Here is a 17,283-nt window from a genome sequence, read left to right as displayed (position 1 = left end):
GTGGAGGGGGAAGGTGTTCCGAGTTTGCATTCCCTGTTTTAGCGGATTCTGCCGTAATGGGGGGGTTAGGCACACCCACTCTTCTTTCCCAAATCCTGGCTCAATCTCTGCTTCCACTTGGAAGGAAATCAAACTGCTCCCGCCCCTCCTGAAGTCTCTATGGCCAGCTCCATGCGGGGAGCCCTGCCAGAAATGAGGCCCTTCCCCTTACCTCTCTTTGTTCAGCGGCCACCTTTCTTCCTCTGTTGCCTGCTGCCCAGCCCCAAGTGAGAGACTGCTCCAGCCTGCGGGGCACCTTCCCCTCCTGCTCCCCCAGCACCTGGCTTTCTGCCCAGACTGTGAGCTGCTGGTTCCAGCTCCTCCTTTTGCTGCCTCTACCCGTTTCCGGAGGGGCCCTGGCCCCCAGCCTTGATCTCCTCCAGTCCTGGGGCTGTTTGCAGGGGAGAGTATAAAGGGCTTGGCTGGGAGAGCAGAGGGTGAGGACAAGCAGCACCGGACCAGGCCTGACCCACCAAATCCTGCTCTGCACCATGAGGAAGGATGGGCTGCTCATCAAACCAAACATCTTCCTCTTTCTCCTCTTCCTTCCTGGAGACACCTCACCCACCACAGAGCCGTAAGCTATGCATGGGGTTCTCTGGGCAGGCAGGAGATTGTGGTCCATTCTTGTATCTGTTCTGTGTCTCTTCTGTCTCCTTCCTTTTACCCAGAATAGAGACCAGGGCTGGGTAAACTGTATTCTACAAACAACAACTCAAGTGCTTCAGGGGGACCTGAAACAGTATGTGAGACTGAGATAACAGCAAAACTTTGGGGCAGGGGGGAATGAGGGGGAGCGGAGAAGGAGGGAAAGGTGTATGAGAAAACCTTTTGCTGCTTCAGAGAATTGCCAGCATTTCAATAAAATTTTCTGCACAACATTGGTTCTTTACTTAAAAGGCAACTTTTGCTAACTGTTGACATATTCAGTTTTTCTTAAAAGACAGAATTTTTAAAAAATACAACGAAAAGCTTCATTTTGGGTTGACTACCTTATTTCTAGGTTGAGATGCCCAGGAGATGAGAGCGCTTTTTTGATTGATAATGAGAAAAAAAGGAACAAATAACAAATCTGGCATGATAAAAAATGGCTTTATTTTTAAATTCCCGTTTTTCAGCTCAAATGATGGAATAAAAATTCCCTTCTCACCCAGGTTTATGTAGCACTGTAAGACTGTGACTTCAGGTCAGTGAGGGTATATTGTGCTGCACCCCTTCTTCACTCTTTTTTGCCGTGTTTGTATGTGAAGGAAGTATGTGTTATGTGCATGTGTGTACATTAATGGCAGGAGCAGAACACAAGGGGTCCTGACATCCCATAGACTTTCTCCTTTGGATTTTTGGCAATGTCTTTTCTTCTAGGAAAGCAATGCTGTGCTGCAGTGCTTTTATCAAATGCAGGGTAAGCAAACAGGAGGGTTGGGATTTGAGGGGCCAGAGCTTTCTCCCTGCAGTCTAGCTGATGAACCTAAAGGTGTCAGAGCCTCACCTATGCTAATACTGCTGATGTGTTGAGGGCTCTTATTCCAGCTGCTTACTGTTCTGGGGATGCCCATCAGAGGCCAGTCCTAGACCATCCAAAAAAGAGCATTGTCGCCATAAGGCAGATCAGGTTTGATTCCCAGATAGAGTCCTAGGCCCTGGGACACCACTGGCAAGTTTCTCCACTTAAACTGAGGCTGAGTAGGGCTGAGCAGGGACCCCGTGCTTGGGCTGAGCTAGAGGGACTTGATTCCCTTAAAAACTGAAATTCGGTTCAGTGTTTTTGCTGAAGATCTGACACCATGCTGTGGCAGTTTTGGGTCATGAGTAGTGCTAGACATGGTCTGCAGTGTGTAGTCAAAGGCATTCACTAGGTACTAGCACTTGTGTGGCTTCTGAATACCACTAGCAGTGTCTAGCAAAGGAGGCAATCGACCCTTCCCCACTGTGCTGCTGTTGTGCCAGAACTTGGAAAAACATATCCCTTCCAGATGTTTGCATTGAGGATTTCCTGTGGTATTTTACTCTTGAGACCAGCCTCTCTGCTTTTCCTAGGCAGTATATGGTGCTACTGCCCTTTCTGATACACACTGATTCTCCTGAGAAAGTCTGTGTTCAGCTGACCCACCTGAATGAGTCGGTGACACTCAGTGCCACACTCGAGTATCAAGGGGAAAACAGGAGCTTGATTGATAATGTGGTGTCGGAGAAGGACGTTTTCACTTGCATCCCTTTCTCTGTAAGTATCTTATCCTTGTGGGATGATCCCTTGTGTCAGGGACAAACTGTAAAGGCATTTAATAGTAATGAATAGAGAAAACTGTGCAGATATTCACAACCATCTTGGCCAAAGGTATATTCATATCCTCAACACCCTCTCACTGCTGAGATCTCCTTAGCCTGCTACCTGAATGAGAAATGTGGAATTCTGGAAAGCTAGCCTGTCTCTAGGACAGGAGCGGGAGAAACCCGAAGAAATGGCTTTAGTGTTGACATTCCTGACAATGGCTTCTTGTTTTGGACATCAGATACTTTTTACCTTGTACACTGAATTAATGTGAGAACATAGAGCTGTGATTTCCTGTGTCTGAAAAAGAAAGTGAAGCAAGAAAGCCATCACATATTGTATCTGATAGTCCCAGAGTCTATAATAAGTAATGGGTGACCAGGAAAACTGGTCATCTGATTCAGAGTACAGACTATGTCTTTGGCCTGGAGGCTGAAAAACTGGCCTTCAGTTCACTGAAAATGTTGGCATCCATGTCTGGGTTTGCCAGATAAAGGATGAGGATTTAATTTTGTCACTCGGAGAGAGATGTATAGAGATCTTACATGTCTGGTTTGGACCAGGAAATGTTCTACAAGGACTAGGGATATTATCTGAGAGAGAAGAGAAATTATTCTATTGCCCCTGTGAATGTCAAAAGGAAAAGTTCACAAACATTTTTGTCAGGGCTGTAAGAATTTAATAAAATTGAATGGCAGAGCTGGGAGTTTCTTTGCTCACAATACTTGCACAACCACTGTTCAGCAGTAGGAATGAGCAGGAATATGGGACAAGGAAGAATCTGTCTTGTTCCTGATGATAGTTTCCCTCACCTCTGTGTTGGGTCCATCAGGATTATATTAGACCTCTTAGTTAATGAAGGCCCATTCGATCAGGAAGCCTTCAACGGTGGTTTGTAATCTGGTGGTTTGCCTTCTTACTCCCCAGATACCGAAATCAACTAGCCAGTCACCAGTCACCTTTATCACTGTGATGGTGAAGGGGGCAACACTGCAGTTCAGGAACCGCAAGTCAGTGCTGGTCAAGAACTCTGAGAGTTTGGTCTTCGTCCAGACAGACAAACCCATCTACAAGCCCGGACAGACAGGTACAGGGAATTGGGTTGGTGTGGACTTTGGCAGCAGAAAATCTAAGGAGATTTGCATTTGAAATAAGAAGTCCTACTAAAACTCTTGGGATGCGCTGGCCAGATAATAAGTGCTTTCAGTGAGGGTCAGAGCAGTAATGTTATGGGTGGGGCACATGTTTTTAGTGCTCTGTGTAGGAACAACTTGGGGAAACCTAAGATACATCCAAGTGCCTGGGGCATCTGCACACACTCCCTTTGTCACTGGGGGGTCTGTTGTGTTCCATGCAGTTGTTCAGCATTAAAAGCAGAGAAAGACTGGGTATTTGTCCTACAGAGAACAGGGCCAAAATTCAGACTAAGTAATGAAATAGCTTTCAAAGTGGCAGCTGATTTTGCTCAATAAAGAGAGAGAACTATATAAGCCATTATTTCTTCTGGGCCATTGATCCCTAAACTTGGCCTGGACAAGAACTAACGTCCTAAGGGACGCTTGACTTCTCTGTCTATCCAGAGCCAACAAACTTGCAGCCAAGTGCTGAAATAAATTGCTTGCATTCACCCTTCCTAAGAAGGCCGACTAGTTATAACAAAATTAGAAGGCCCATGTGACTCTCAATGAAAAAATTTATCTTAAAAAGTAGAAAAGGCAACCTAAATTTAACTTTGGTCCCAAATAAAGAAATTTCCATGTTTATGATTAATTAAATGTTTATACTGCCATGCATTTGCTCTTACCATCCATTTATTAATGTAATTTCTTACCTAAATGATCTTCTAGTATGACTTAACTTTCTAGTATATGGAATTTCTTTAGAAGAGAACAGGTCTGTTTTCTGTTGTAGCATTTATTTTTGCAATTGATGTTTTCTGATTGTTAACTGCACTGTGGAACCTCACTGTCTGCCTTTCTCCATCAGTCCTGTTCAGAATTGTTGCTCTGGATAAAGACTTCAATCCCTTGAATGAGGTGGTAAGTGTGAGAATTCCTTTTCACTACTTTCTTGGCCTTAAAACATCGTTATGGGGAAATGGAGAATAGAAGTGTCTTTTGGGGAGAATTTTCAGTACACTGAGACAGTTGTGTGATTTCTGGATTACCTTAAATCTTGTTAACAGGGTCTATTCTTCAAATTTATGCATAAGGCTGCCATCTGCATTCTTGGAAATGCTTGGCAAACTGCAAATGGACAATGCTGGTGTAAACACCTCAGCAGTGAGCAACTCTGCATTATCACAGTGTACACCTGCCATTACTAGTATTGCAGATCATACAGAGTTAAACGTTTAAGCTGACTTTTCTGCCTGAGACAAAGGGTTGCCCTCCCCTCTTGATGTACTTCAAAATGCTCTGTTGCTCCATAGCAGGGACTTTCTTTCTTATCCAACTGGTTGGTCAGCTTGTTCCCTGAAAAGTAGTCTTAGCCCTGGTCATTGGAGCATGTTGCTTGCATTCTGTCTAAATCTGCATTCTAAACATGCTGTTTCCTTTCTTCTTTTGTTCTAGTTTCCTCTGGTGTATATCGAGGTATGTACAAAAATTCAGTTCATGCTCACATCTATCACACCTTCAGCCCAGGCAGCATAACTACCAGTTGTGATTCTTATCTATTTTATGTATTAAGCAGATCCATGACATTAATTTGAATATACAGAGCTTTAACTCATATGGTGGCAGCTATGTACTCTGGGCCCAGGTCAGCTCCTTCTGTTGTCCAGCCCTGGGCTCTCCACACCACTCTGCAAGTGCCCCTATTCCTACCCTGCATCCTCCTTAAACACTGGGGCTGGGCCTTCCCTCACTGCTTTTGCTAGTGCTTTTAGTTTTCACTGCAGACTACCACTGTTCTCACAATCTCCTTGTGGTCTCATTATCTGCAGGACCCCAAAAAAAACCGTCTGTACCAGTGGACGAAGGCAGAGTTAAAGGGGGGATTAATCCAGCTGTTCTTCAACCTCACCTCTGAACCTATGCAAGGGACCTACACAGTGGTGGCACAGAAGGAGTCTGGGAAGACAGTTCAGCATAATTTCTCTGTGGAGGAGTATGGTAACTGTTGATGCAGTTTCAAGCTCACAACAGCTAGCCCCACGGGACACAAAAGCTTAATTGGACAGGGTGGTAGATCTGACCAGGATGTTCAGCATGGCTGGAAAAATGTCTCTGTGTCCTCTCCCGCCCAAGCATCATCCCCTTCTGAGAAGTGAAGACTGTAGGAGTTGATCAACCTGTCTCCACTCCTCCCTAAGTCCCAGGCTGTGCAGCACAGCTCTTCTGGCTGCCCACCTCAGCATGGCCTCCATCAGGAGGAACAAACATGCTAGAATCAGTCTATCCGCAACCTTCACCTTCTTTCAGAGGTGATTTAAGGCCACAGCCTCATCTCCAGCTGGCTACACACCTGTTAAGTGTCACACTGTGTGTCTGGATCTACCCAGCCTGAGGCCCAAAGTCCTAACCTTTTGATGTAGTCTGGGACTGTCTGTAAATTCAGATCTTGCCTGTCATCCCTCACAAGCTGAGCCTGTAGCTCACATTGTACCTTAGTGCCTTAACCCCCCTCTGGTACTTTTTCTAAGCCAGTTCCATTTGCTTGGCTAGAAAATTATCCCAATACCCACTTCCACATGGTTATAACCAGCATAGCCTCCCACCCCAGCTGTCAGTTGCAGCCCTTGTTACATGGTCTGACATGATCTAGCTTATACAGCAGAGGTGAGTCCTGGAAGATGAGTCTGGAAGTCCTTTGACCTGTTTCAATTGCATTACTGCCCTGTGCCCTGAATCCCTCCTACGTCTCCCAAGACAGTCATGCTCCACTTTCCCTCCTGCAGCTGGGTTTGGATGTGAAGTCACCCTGCACTAAGTCACCGGGAAAGCTAAAGGGTCTTCCTGTTTTGCAAATTGGAAAGACATAAATGCTTTGGAAATGCAGAGATCACGCTGCAGTCCTAGCTCTCTTATGTTTGTAGGAGACCTCTATTGACTTACCTCTCTATTTTACTGTATCCTGCTGCTTAGATAACCTATGTGTTATCTAAGAAGCTGCAGTGTTTTAATAGCTGATGTAATAATCCTCTCTTCTTACCTGGTTGGCTCAGTGCCTGTTGTTTTTACTGACTTCAGTGGGATGTGCAGGTGATGGAAGCCTCTGACCATTTACATGCAAAATGCTTTCAGGACATATGTAAAAATAGCCTCAGAGCAGCCTTCATGCCTCAGTGTTATGTTATTCTCCACCACATAGACTGTTTTCCTTTGGTTCTGCTGCAGTGCTGCCAAAATTCGAAGTAACAGTGAAAATGCCCAAGGTGATCACCATTCTTGATGAGGAGCTGAAGGTGACAGTTTGTGGTCTGTGAGTAGAATTCTCTCAAGTCCTTGATTTCAGGGTTTTCTTCAGCTGCTTCTGAAAGTACAGTTGGGAGACTGAGATATGGTACTTCATTTTATTTCTCAGTAATTTTAAGGTCCCAGGCCCAAACAGACTACATCTACCATTAGAAAAAAAGGCAACAGTTACTGCCTGGGGCCTTTTTTTTGTGACACGTAGAAACATATTGTTGTTCTGGTTTTTGGGAATTTGGGTGTGGGTTTTTTTGCATATTTTGGAGTCACAGAGGATTTAAGACCAGCTGCAGTGCTAGGGAGAGGTTCTCAGTTTAATTTACTTGGGAGTGAAGTTTTAACTATGGCCTCTGCTTCTCAGTGCTAAGAGAAGTCTTAAGTGATGCAGCTGCCCTGTTTCCTCATTTGATTCTGCATGGCTTGTTCCACATATCCTGCAGGGAGAACCATGACTTAGGCTGAAGAGCAAGCCAAAAGACCTGGAGCAAATGCACAGGCAGACCAGTTTCATCATAATTGGGTGGTGGGGTAGATATCTGCAACATATTCTCCAAGATGAGGGGTACTCTCAGCTAAATCAGCATTAGAGTAAATTATTTCTGCAGACTTGTCTGTTATTGCCAGGAATGCAATCAGCACTAGATTTGCCCCCACTGCCAACCTTGATCCTAAAATGCTGCCAAATTTTTTTCTGCTTTTATTTCCTGTGATGACCCTGCTGTACCTTGGGGGCAGCTCTAGGGAAGAGTCATAGCTCCACTGGGGGTGAGCTAGTAATTTTTCTCCATCCCTCTTACATTCCTAATGGCTCTGTTTTTCTTTCAATCCTCCCTGCTGGTAGATACACATTTGGAAAGCCTGTTCCTGGCCTTGTGAGCTTCCGTGTCTGTCGGAAGTTTGAACGTCCAGCCACCACCTGCTATGGTGAAGAGGCCAAGGCAGTGTGCAATGAGTTCTCTGGGCAGGTGAGTCAGGCTTACTCTTGTGGGTAGACTGATAGGAGAAAGTGTAGTTTATTAAGCATACGTTAGGCACAGGCTTGAACTGACAGAGTATGTACAAGCATGAGTGTGGAGAGACTTCGTGTATTTAAGGAAGCCTGAAGAAGGAGAGAAGACTGGGTGCAAGATGAAATGTGAGAAGTAAAAATATGGGGAAGAGCAGTGCAGTACAAAAGATGTGTGTAAAGGCAAGAAGCTGATGGAAAAGAGATGAAAGGAACCAAAAATAAGGTCAGATGGAGTGTAGAACATAAGAGAGAAGTGAGATAGAAAAAGCATGAGCTGTGCAAGCAGAATTGGGTTTGGCTTACATGAGAGGCAGTGTGTGGGATCAGAAGTTGGTGTTAAGAGGCAGGAAAGGAACAAAAAACAGGGGAGGGGTGATGCAGAGAATATGGGTTAGGCAACAGTTTTTAAGACCCTCCAGTTTTTTTCACTCTTCAGCCTGGTAAGTCTACAAGAGCAAAACTGAATGGTGGCTGGAGCATGGACAGGTGCAAAAGTGCTAGTTTAATTCACAGAAGCTGGGGTAATAGCAACTGTGGGAATATGTCAGGACAGGACAGCAAGCAGAAAACATTCTTAATGGTCCTTGGGGTCTGCTACAGTATGATCCTCAGAAGTGCCTCTGCCACTGCTGTTGTTATCCATGCTAAAAGAAATTATGAATGCTGTGGTGCTAGCCTCTGTCCCAAGCATCCCTTCCCTTCTCTGTGGAGACCTGCCTTGTACACGAAGATGCCAAAAAGAGGTGGCAAGCTTTGGAAATACTTTTCCAGCTGTCATCTTCTTTCTGTACAGACACAGGTTTTGATTCAGGTATTGCTTAGATGCCTTTTGCATATTAATTCAGTAGATATATTCTACTGTGCATGGTGCCTGACAAACAATTCCTGTGTGGCATCCAGTTGAGTAATTCCCTGTGCTTCTGTAGAATTTCAAACTTCACACACACATACAAAAATTGTCAAAGTTGCAAACTCATTTCCCTGATGTCACTGCAAATATTTCAAAATGCTCCTTGCTAAGTTATTTATGTGCTTTTCCAGTTTTGATAAAAACAACAAAGCGATCTGTTAACCTATGAGTTTCTTTTCCAGTTCAGGGCAACACACAGTGATAGATTCAATAAGCTGGATAAACATTATATAGATGAGACTATAATGGTCTTGGGTTTTCCTCCAACAGACAGACAACTATGGCTGCATTTCTGAAGTGGTAAAGACGAAACTATTCCAGCTCAAGAGAAGTGGATATGAGAATAAGCTCCATGTGGAGGCTAAGATTAAAGAGGAAGAGACAGGTATGAATCATCTAGATTGAAAAGCCATGTAATAAGCCCAGAAGAGGCAAGCAGAATGGCCTGCCAAGTAGGGGTGAGGGAGAAAAGCAGACTTTTGCATCAACAGAATTACTTGTTCAGCAAAGGAATGTTGGCTTGGAGTAAAAGTTACTCTAGTTAGGCAAAGGCAAATTAATTCTTTATTATTCTTCCTGCAGGAGTTGAGTTGACTGGAACCAGCTTCTCTGAGATCACGACCACCATTAGCAAAGTTATCTTTGAGCATTCAGATTCCCACTACAAACCTGGAATCCCCTTCTTTGGGCAGGTAGGAAAACCATGAAAAATGTGATGCCATGTGTGCCAAATGATCATGCTACTGAGCTTCTTGGACAGATACATACTTCCCCTCTGCAAAGATGCAAGACCTTAGTGCTGCTAATCCCTGTGGGCCTCCTCTCCTCTGCAGGTACTCAAACTGGGGAACAGCAACTGAGAGCACAGCTCTGCAGAGTTCTACTTACCCTCCCTGTCCTTGTGCTTCCACTTCTCCACTCAAGTAAAATTCCACTTTTTCAGTCTCCTGTAGGAGGCCTAAAGGGTGTGAGTCCATGTCAATCCCCATATCAACTTCTCTGATCCAGAGGTGGAGATAATAAAGGGCCAAATAAATAAAATTCAGAAAGAGATAGCTGGTGTGCATGTAAAGTGCAGTGGACACTTCCTTGTCTGACATGAGCCTAACATCCTTCTGTTCATCATCAGCCTTCCATCAGTCTGTTCAGGTGATAGGCATTCCTCTCCTATACTGTACTGTTTTTGCTCCCCCAGGTGAAACTAGTGGATGGATCTGGTGCTCCAATTGCCAATGAAATTGTGAGGATTTCTTTAGAAGGAGGTCAGCAAGACAATTACACAACAGATGAAGAGGGAAGGGCATGGTTTGCCCTCAACACTTCCATGTTGGACTTTGATTCTCTTTCAATTAGGGTGAGTTCTGTGGGCAGAGGAGGTGATGATGTGACCCTACAGGGCTGAGAGGGGAATATCTGAAGTTTCTGCTGTATATGAAAAAGCACTTAGCTTCTTGTTTCTGGTTGTTTGTGCCAATCTTGACATTAGTGTGGTGGAAACAGCTGTACAGCAAACCAGGTTGACATTTCACAATTGCACTTAGTTTGTAAGCATCTGATTTCTGCTTGGCAATAGCAATACAGGGTTAGGAGGAACATCAAGAAATCATAGTAGTCCATTCTGCTCTAGGGAATCACCAGCCCTACCTATACAAATCTGTTTCAGGAATGGGTCTAATGCCCATGGTGCTGCTAGTGCTTCAGTGTCTTTTCAGATAAATGATTTTCCATGTATCTCATCTAAATATCCTTTGTGGTCAGGTAGGGCAATCTGCAGCTCTCCGGGTTTAGTTTAGCATTCCCTGCCATAAAGATAAAAGAGTATGAACCAGTCAGAAATTCTCTTCCTGGTGTGGAATTAGTTCATCTGGGAAAATAAAAGTGCTGCTGAGCATCCTTTTGTTAGTGAAAAATGCAGTATGTTACTAATATGCCCATTTTGCAGTATCTCACCCTGGAATAAGGCATATTGCCTGGAATTATATTTGCTCTTCTACCTACAGTTCTCTTGTCACAGATTAAAACCATTAAAATTATCCAGAAGTTGATACTAGGTGCTTGAAGTTTTCAGAGATTTGCAGGGTAAAGAAAAGACAAGAACACCCAGATCTAGAGAGGAAGATAAGGAAGTAAGAGCATGTGAGGCACATGGAATGCTGAAGTAGCACCCTTCTAAATGTGAAATATCTTCCCCTTACTCTCTTTTTTAAGAAGACCTGTACTTTCCCAGTTCCCTAGTGTTCTATTCAATTTTAGTTTTGAATTGTCTGGTTGAGACTTCTCTTCTTCTGTAGCATCCTTAGCTTGATCTTAGCTCTTGTAATCTCAGAAAAGAATAGTACTATCTCTTCTACAGCACCTGTAATAAGAAGAAAAATCAGCTTCTGTCCTCTTTAACAGGATGTTAGAGAGGACAAGGCATTAAGGTAAAGAGTCCTTGATGTGGTACTGATAGTAAACAAACAACTAATATGGTCCAGCTTGTTTGAGACAAATTCCAGCTTATCTGAAAGTGAGATCATTCACAGTGACTTGCTCAGGATGCCACCACCCTGTCTTGCATCTTCCAAACTCATGGGTTTTTTTTGTAGACTACCTTGTTGCTTAAATTGAAAAAATACCAGACCTTTAATACTAGGCCATGGGGTTTGGCTCCAGTCCAGCCACTGGTGTTTGAGGATCCATGTGTACATTTTCTCATTTTCCAGGCAATTCATAAAGTACAACCCTACTGCTATGACCATTCCTGGGTTGTTCCACATTATGAAGAAGGCTACCTTCCACTGAAGCGCTTTTACTCTCCAAGTAAGAGCTTCCTCAAAATTGAGCCCAAGTCCCAGACGCTAAGTTGTGGCTCTTCCACAGAGATCCGGGTGCACTATATCCTTTCTCCAGAAGCCATAGGAGAGCAGAAGAAAATTGTCTTTTACTACCTGGTAAGCTTTTGCCTGCTTACAGTGAGGTTGTCACTGGTAATTGTAGGGAGGCTGGAGATGGAAGTTGTGGTTTGTGGTAGCAGGTTTTAAGCACTTTCCCATCATCCTTCATATGTTCTTTTCCCACAAAAAGGAGGGTCTGAGTTAGGAGCAGAAAAGTAAGGATGTTACAGTGCCCACTGGGTGAGCACTGGGATTCCACTACAGGGAAGCAGGGAGTAGCTGAGGAGGGTGTGACCAGTAAACATACAGCTCAGCTGCTCTCTTCTCAGGTTTCCCCTCTTCAGTCTGGCTTATGCATAACCTTAATCACAGCAGGGCTTCTCCTTCCACTCAGGTGGTGGCCAAGGCAGTCATTAAGCAAATGGGCACCCACGTTCTGGATTTGGACCAGAAAAGTGGTGAGTTCCTCTCCCCTCCTTGTTGCTGTCCTGAGAGGCTAGGCAACTGTGGCAGACATACAGGCTGCCTCCGTGTAAGTGCAGGGATCCACATCTCCATGTCCCTTAAGGTATGGGAAGAGTTTGAGGTTTCTTTTCTCTGCCTCATTTAGGCTTTGCATATTTTTGCTCTAATGTGCCAGTGCCAGCTGTCTTTCATCTGACACTGCATTTCTAGCGCTCCAGCACTCCCAGGAGACACAGACTGATGGTCTATTTGTAGAAGCTGAACCAAATTTCAGCATATCTGTGTACTGGAGAACAGGACTCGAAACAGGCCTTTTCAGTCAGACAGAGTTATAATCTCTGTGAGTATCAGTTCATCCCAGTTAGAGGCCTGGAGTTTCATCATGTCTAGGATGAGGTTCAGCATGAAGCGAAACCTAGAATTTTGGCTGCTCCAAGCACAGGTTTCCCGTACCTTAACTTTTTGCTCTTGTCTTGTTTGCTAGCCAGTGGGGTCTTCTTGCTACAGCTGCCTGTACAGGCTGATATTGCTCCAGTGGCCCAAGTGCTTGTGTACACCACTGCTCCCAGCATGGAGGTGATTGCTGATTCAACCAAATTCAATGTAGAAAAGTGTTTCCGCAATAAGGTAAGTGTCCACTTCTTGAGGGAGCAGTCCTCACGACTGCAGCATGGCCAAACTCATTTATTTAGTTTTAGCCAGGCTAAACTATTTTATTTAGATTTGCTAACATGGGACAAGCCACCCATCAATTGCTCTAGAGAGCTGCACTGCTTACTGGTTTGTGCTAGCTTGGAGGAGATCAACTGTTGGAAAAAAGATGCTAGCTAAGTCTACACTACTAAAACCCTTCTTAGTGACTGGGTACAGTCACCTATCTCACAGATGGTCCTGGGTAAGAAAAAGGGAGGCTGCATGTCTGGTGTCATACCCATATATGTCACTCCATTTCCCACAGCCTCATTCCAGCAATAAGGTGGCTGCTTGTGTGGTCACAGAGCAAAAATAGAACACACACAGCCCCAATCCAGAAGCTAATACTTGTCAAATCTTTCAACTCCTGTACATGTCATCCTGTCATTTCAATTTCTGTTGTATGTAAGTGGAGATAAACCTTGCCTGAACATGCTGAGCAATGTGCAGTCGTGCTTCAATAGCAATGGTGAGACTGAAAGAGTAAAGAAAAATGAAGCCTTTTTTCTGTGAGCATGTGAACCACTTTTCTCTTATAGCCCCACATATGTGAAAGAACAGATGGATATATGAGAAGCCCTAAGAACAACCTTATAAATTCCCTCCAAGCCTTCAGAACAGTAGACAGGACACTGCTAAAGGTCATCCCTTGTCTTGCTAAAATCCAAGCTAAATAACTTGTTGAGAATGGTGTCACTGTAGGAGCTTGGTCACCTGAATTTTGCTCATCTTTTAAAGGTCACACTATGCACTGCATTATGTTCCGAGTACAAGCTATGTGCCAAGTGATTTTACATGCTTAGATATTCCTTTCCTCTCTAAAACCATCCTGACTTCAAAGCTGTTGTCAGGCTAGATAGAATTTGGGGTATCTCTATGCTAGACGGTTTTTCTAGTAGCAAGCTTGCTACAGCCTTTGTTCTGCCATTTCCTGAAGAATGGACCGTTCTTTCTGCAAAAATATTAAGACCGTTTTTGCAGTCTTAAGATTATGAGTCCACCCTGAGAGAGGTGTGGGGAGTGTCAGCAGAAGGTATGCTGTGGTCTGTCTGGGACATGAGAGAGACTGGCAGCTGATGCTGCTTTGTCAGGCAACATGTTTACTCGAGGGATGCTTTGCTCATTGCTTGTTAGGACAGGGTTTGTAGTGCTGAGAAGAGGAAAGATTTATGGAGGTCAGACATCTTACTACAAAATTGTCGTGGTTTGCGCTCAACATGACAACAAAGGAACACGGCCACTCACTCAACACCAGACACACACACACACACTTTGGGATGAGGAGGACAAAGCTCGTGGGTCGAGACAAAGGACAAAGGACCGATTAAGGTCCCGGGCAAAACAGACTCAACTTGGGGAAAAAATAATAATTTAATTTCACACTCATCAAACACACACAGGACACAGACACACACGGAGCAGGGCTTGCATATGTTACCCCACCCCTCCCTTCTTCCCGGGCCCAAATCCCTTTGTTCCCGGTTTCTCTCCCTCCTTCCCCCCAGGGGCACAGGGGGACAGGGGATGGGGTTTAGAGTCAGGTCACAGGCTGGTGGTTCCTGCTGCTCCTTCCTCCTCAGGAAGAAGGATTCCTCACAGTCCTGCCCTGCTTCCCCACGGGGTCCCTCCCATGACAGAGAGTCCTCCACCAACCTCTCCTTCATGAGTCCTTCCCACGAGGTCCGGAGCTGCTCCAGCCTGGGCTTCCCACAGAGTCAGGGGCTGCTTCGGGAACAGCCACCTCCCCTGGCCCTGGGGTCTTCCACAGCTGCGCAATCAGAGTCCACTGGCCACAAAATCTAAGTCCAAGTTCACTCCTGGCGCCTTCAGGGAATGTTCCACCATGTTCCATGAGTGCAGGGGCACAGCTGCCATCTCGCCATGGGCTGCAGAGAAACTTCTGCTTGGGCACCTTCCTCGCCTTCCTCCGCACCAACCACCAGCACCGCTGTCCTCCCCTAGCACAGCTCTTCTCCCTTAAGTGCTTCTCTGCTCAAGTTTTGTATCAGTTCTTTCGTATGTTAATCGCAGAGGCGCATCTATTGTCCCTCTAATGGCTGGTTTTGGAAGCAGGGGAAGCTTCTCAGCTTCTTACCGGAGCTACCCCTGGGGCCCTTCCCCTGCTACCAAAAAACCCACCAAACCACAACAAAAATCATGAGAGATTATGATGACAATTTCTGCTAGCAAGAGCTTCCAGGCCAGAGGTTGGTAGGAAGTTGCTAGAGTTGCAAATTAGGTTTTGGGGAAGGCATACAGGTCTGGCAGGACTCAACCAACAGGCCAGTCCTTCAGAATCATTACCAGACAGTAGATACTGCAATATTGCTCTAGGGCATCACTGCCTCTCATATTAGCAAAGAATCTGCTAAACCAGGTTTTTACAAGGCTGTTTTCTTTCCACATACAATATCTAGGTTCAGTACAGAGACTGGACTTAGCTCAAGACCACGCACAGCTGCCTGAACAGATCTAGCCACTGTGTGGGCTTATCTCAGCAAATTCACAATGGTCAGAAAACTCAAAACTCAAAAGTTTTCTGAGCAAATGTGATGTCTGAATTTGCCAAGAACTGTTAGTGCCGATTTCTCTGACACAGCAGGAAGGAAACCCGGGTTTGCAGTAGCATGGTGGCAGTGTGGTGTTTGTTCCTGTGTATGTGGGCTTTGTAAGGTTGGAACTGATGCACTCAACTTGAGGGAAAAGTCCTACAGGGGTCGGGCTTCTGTGACAGTTTTTTCTGTGGCTACAGGTGGACATGAGCTTCTCTCCTTCTGAAGGCCTGCCTTCTTCTGATGCTCACCTGCTGTTCAGAGCCACCCCAAACTCCCTCTGTGCTGTCCGTGCTGTGGACAAGAGCGTTCTCCTCATGAAGCCAGAAGCTGACCTGTCACCCAGCTCTGTGAGTGCTTAATCTGTAGAGCAACTTGGAGCCCTCTCAGAGCAAGTGCAGCTGGTGTGGAAACCTTTATGTCATTGCTGACACAAGGAAAGCTGCCCTGTGCTGTTTCTTGTCTACCTCCACTGAGCAAATAGATGAGAACTGAGCAGCAGCTGTTTTTTAGGGGTTTTATGTGACTGTGGGGATGACAGTTAGGAAGCTCATTTAAGTGGATGGCTTCTCTTGGCCAGAGCCAAACACTGTTATGTATCTGATGATAATTTTTCTGTTATTCTCTTCAGTCATGGATTAATTTTCTTGGAGTAGCATCTGGAACTGTCTCCTCATGCCAAGCAACAAACAACAATCTCAGAGTAGGGACAAAGTAGTACAGATGGGCTGGCAAGTGTAATTTTTTATATATTTGAGCCATAATAACCAAAGTAATATGCTGTCCACAACATGAGAGGCAGCATCTCTAAATTTGGTTCTCTCATTTATACTCAAATTCCCATTGCTCCCACCACAGGTAGGACCATGGCAATGTGGATTTACGTGCAGCTGACTTTACTGTTATGGTGCTTGCATCCAACTCCTTCGGTTGTTGTTGTGTTTTATGACAATGGACACTGAAAGTGCCAAATGCCCTGGCTTTTTCTGCCTAGGTGTATAGCTTACTACCAGTGAAGGAACTGAGTGACTATCGCCATGGTCCAGACATGCTCTTGGATGAGCCCCTAGAGGACTGTGTCCCCTTGAAGAAGGTAGTTCTGAATGGGATCACCTATTCTCCACTAGTGGAGACAAATGAAGAGGACACTTACAGCATCCTAAAGGTATAGCCCTCTTGCATGGTCAGGGAGTAGAGTGGGAGAAGGACTGAAAATACTTAAGCCTCAAAATGCTCAAGCCTTCTGTGGCATGATGCAACATAACAAAGAAAGGATTTATGAAACTGAAGGTACTGATACTAATTCTCTAGAAGCAAGTTTTTAAAGTCATAAGTTTCACTTGTCTTTCAACTTTGCTCCCCACTTGGTAGAAAAGGGATAAGTCTCAACGTTTTCTTCTTACATGAAGAGCTTTGAGGTTGACTTGAAGTGAAGTTCTAATAGGAGGCAAATAATCCTTAGCTACCCTATATATATATATACACACACACACACCTCCCTCCACCCCCATATATATATATCCTATATATATACACGCTAAATAATCCTACAGTTACCCAAATTAAATCCATACTTCCTTGAGCTGCATTGCAGCCACAGACATTTCCTTCCAGAGAGGAAACTCCGTATCTTATCCCTGGCTCATCCTGACCCCTAGGCTGGAATTGCACTGGAACCAGTACCCTAGAAACAGGAAACATTTTGTCTTTTGGTCTGTCTGAGCCACCCAGTCACCCATACCCAAGGTTGGGGGATCATCTAAAGGTCCAGTCCATAGACAGTAACAGCTCCCCTTTTTGAGGCAGTAAAATACCAGTGTCAGGTCTGCTGTGTAAACTTCAACAGGAAGCAGTAACCAAAAAAAACCATGTTGGACTTCTCTTCCATAGGAAATGGGTTTAAAGGTTTTCACAAATACCAAGGTGAGGAAACCTTGGTATTGCAGCACTGCAAATTACATGCCTGGACGATTTGCCCTTGCAGCACCTTCAGCCATGTCTGGATCACCTATGTATGCAATGAGGACAAGCGGTAAAGGAACTACCACTTCTGTT

General features: G+C 44.9%; 1 protein-coding gene across 1 annotated transcript in view; it reads left to right on the top strand.

Moving 5' to 3' along the window:
- Positions 1 to 253: 253 nt before the first annotated feature.
- A2M (alpha-2-macroglobulin) overlaps positions 254 to 17,283 on the top strand; it is a 30,705-nt gene continuing 13,675 nt past the window's right edge. Inside the window, exons 1-17 of the mRNA XM_051614079.1 lie at positions 254 to 616; positions 2,077 to 2,260; positions 3,236 to 3,395; positions 4,295 to 4,347; positions 4,882 to 4,902; positions 5,256 to 5,424; positions 6,649 to 6,733; positions 7,565 to 7,688; positions 8,913 to 9,027; positions 9,225 to 9,334; positions 9,838 to 9,996; positions 11,348 to 11,575; positions 11,913 to 11,976; positions 12,468 to 12,610; positions 15,429 to 15,578; positions 16,223 to 16,393; positions 17,119 to 17,260. Of these exons, the coding sequence (XP_051470039.1) occupies positions 531 to 616; positions 2,077 to 2,260; positions 3,236 to 3,395; positions 4,295 to 4,347; positions 4,882 to 4,902; positions 5,256 to 5,424; positions 6,649 to 6,733; positions 7,565 to 7,688; positions 8,913 to 9,027; positions 9,225 to 9,334; positions 9,838 to 9,996; positions 11,348 to 11,575; positions 11,913 to 11,976; positions 12,468 to 12,610; positions 15,429 to 15,578; positions 16,223 to 16,393; positions 17,119 to 17,260 (2,164 nt within the window). The 5' untranslated portion in view covers positions 254 to 530. The remainder of the gene's footprint in view (positions 617 to 2,076; positions 2,261 to 3,235; positions 3,396 to 4,294; positions 4,348 to 4,881; positions 4,903 to 5,255; positions 5,425 to 6,648; positions 6,734 to 7,564; positions 7,689 to 8,912; positions 9,028 to 9,224; positions 9,335 to 9,837; positions 9,997 to 11,347; positions 11,576 to 11,912; positions 11,977 to 12,467; positions 12,611 to 15,428; positions 15,579 to 16,222; positions 16,394 to 17,118; positions 17,261 to 17,283) is intronic.

This window comes from Apus apus, chromosome 1 (assembly GCF_020740795.1).
Source record: "Apus apus isolate bApuApu2 chromosome 1, bApuApu2.pri.cur, whole genome shotgun sequence".
Lineage (NCBI taxonomy): Eukaryota > Metazoa > Chordata > Aves > Apodiformes > Apodidae > Apus > Apus apus.
The sequence above is the reverse complement of the archived record's forward strand: the minus strand, read 5'-3'. Positions and strand labels throughout refer to the sequence as shown.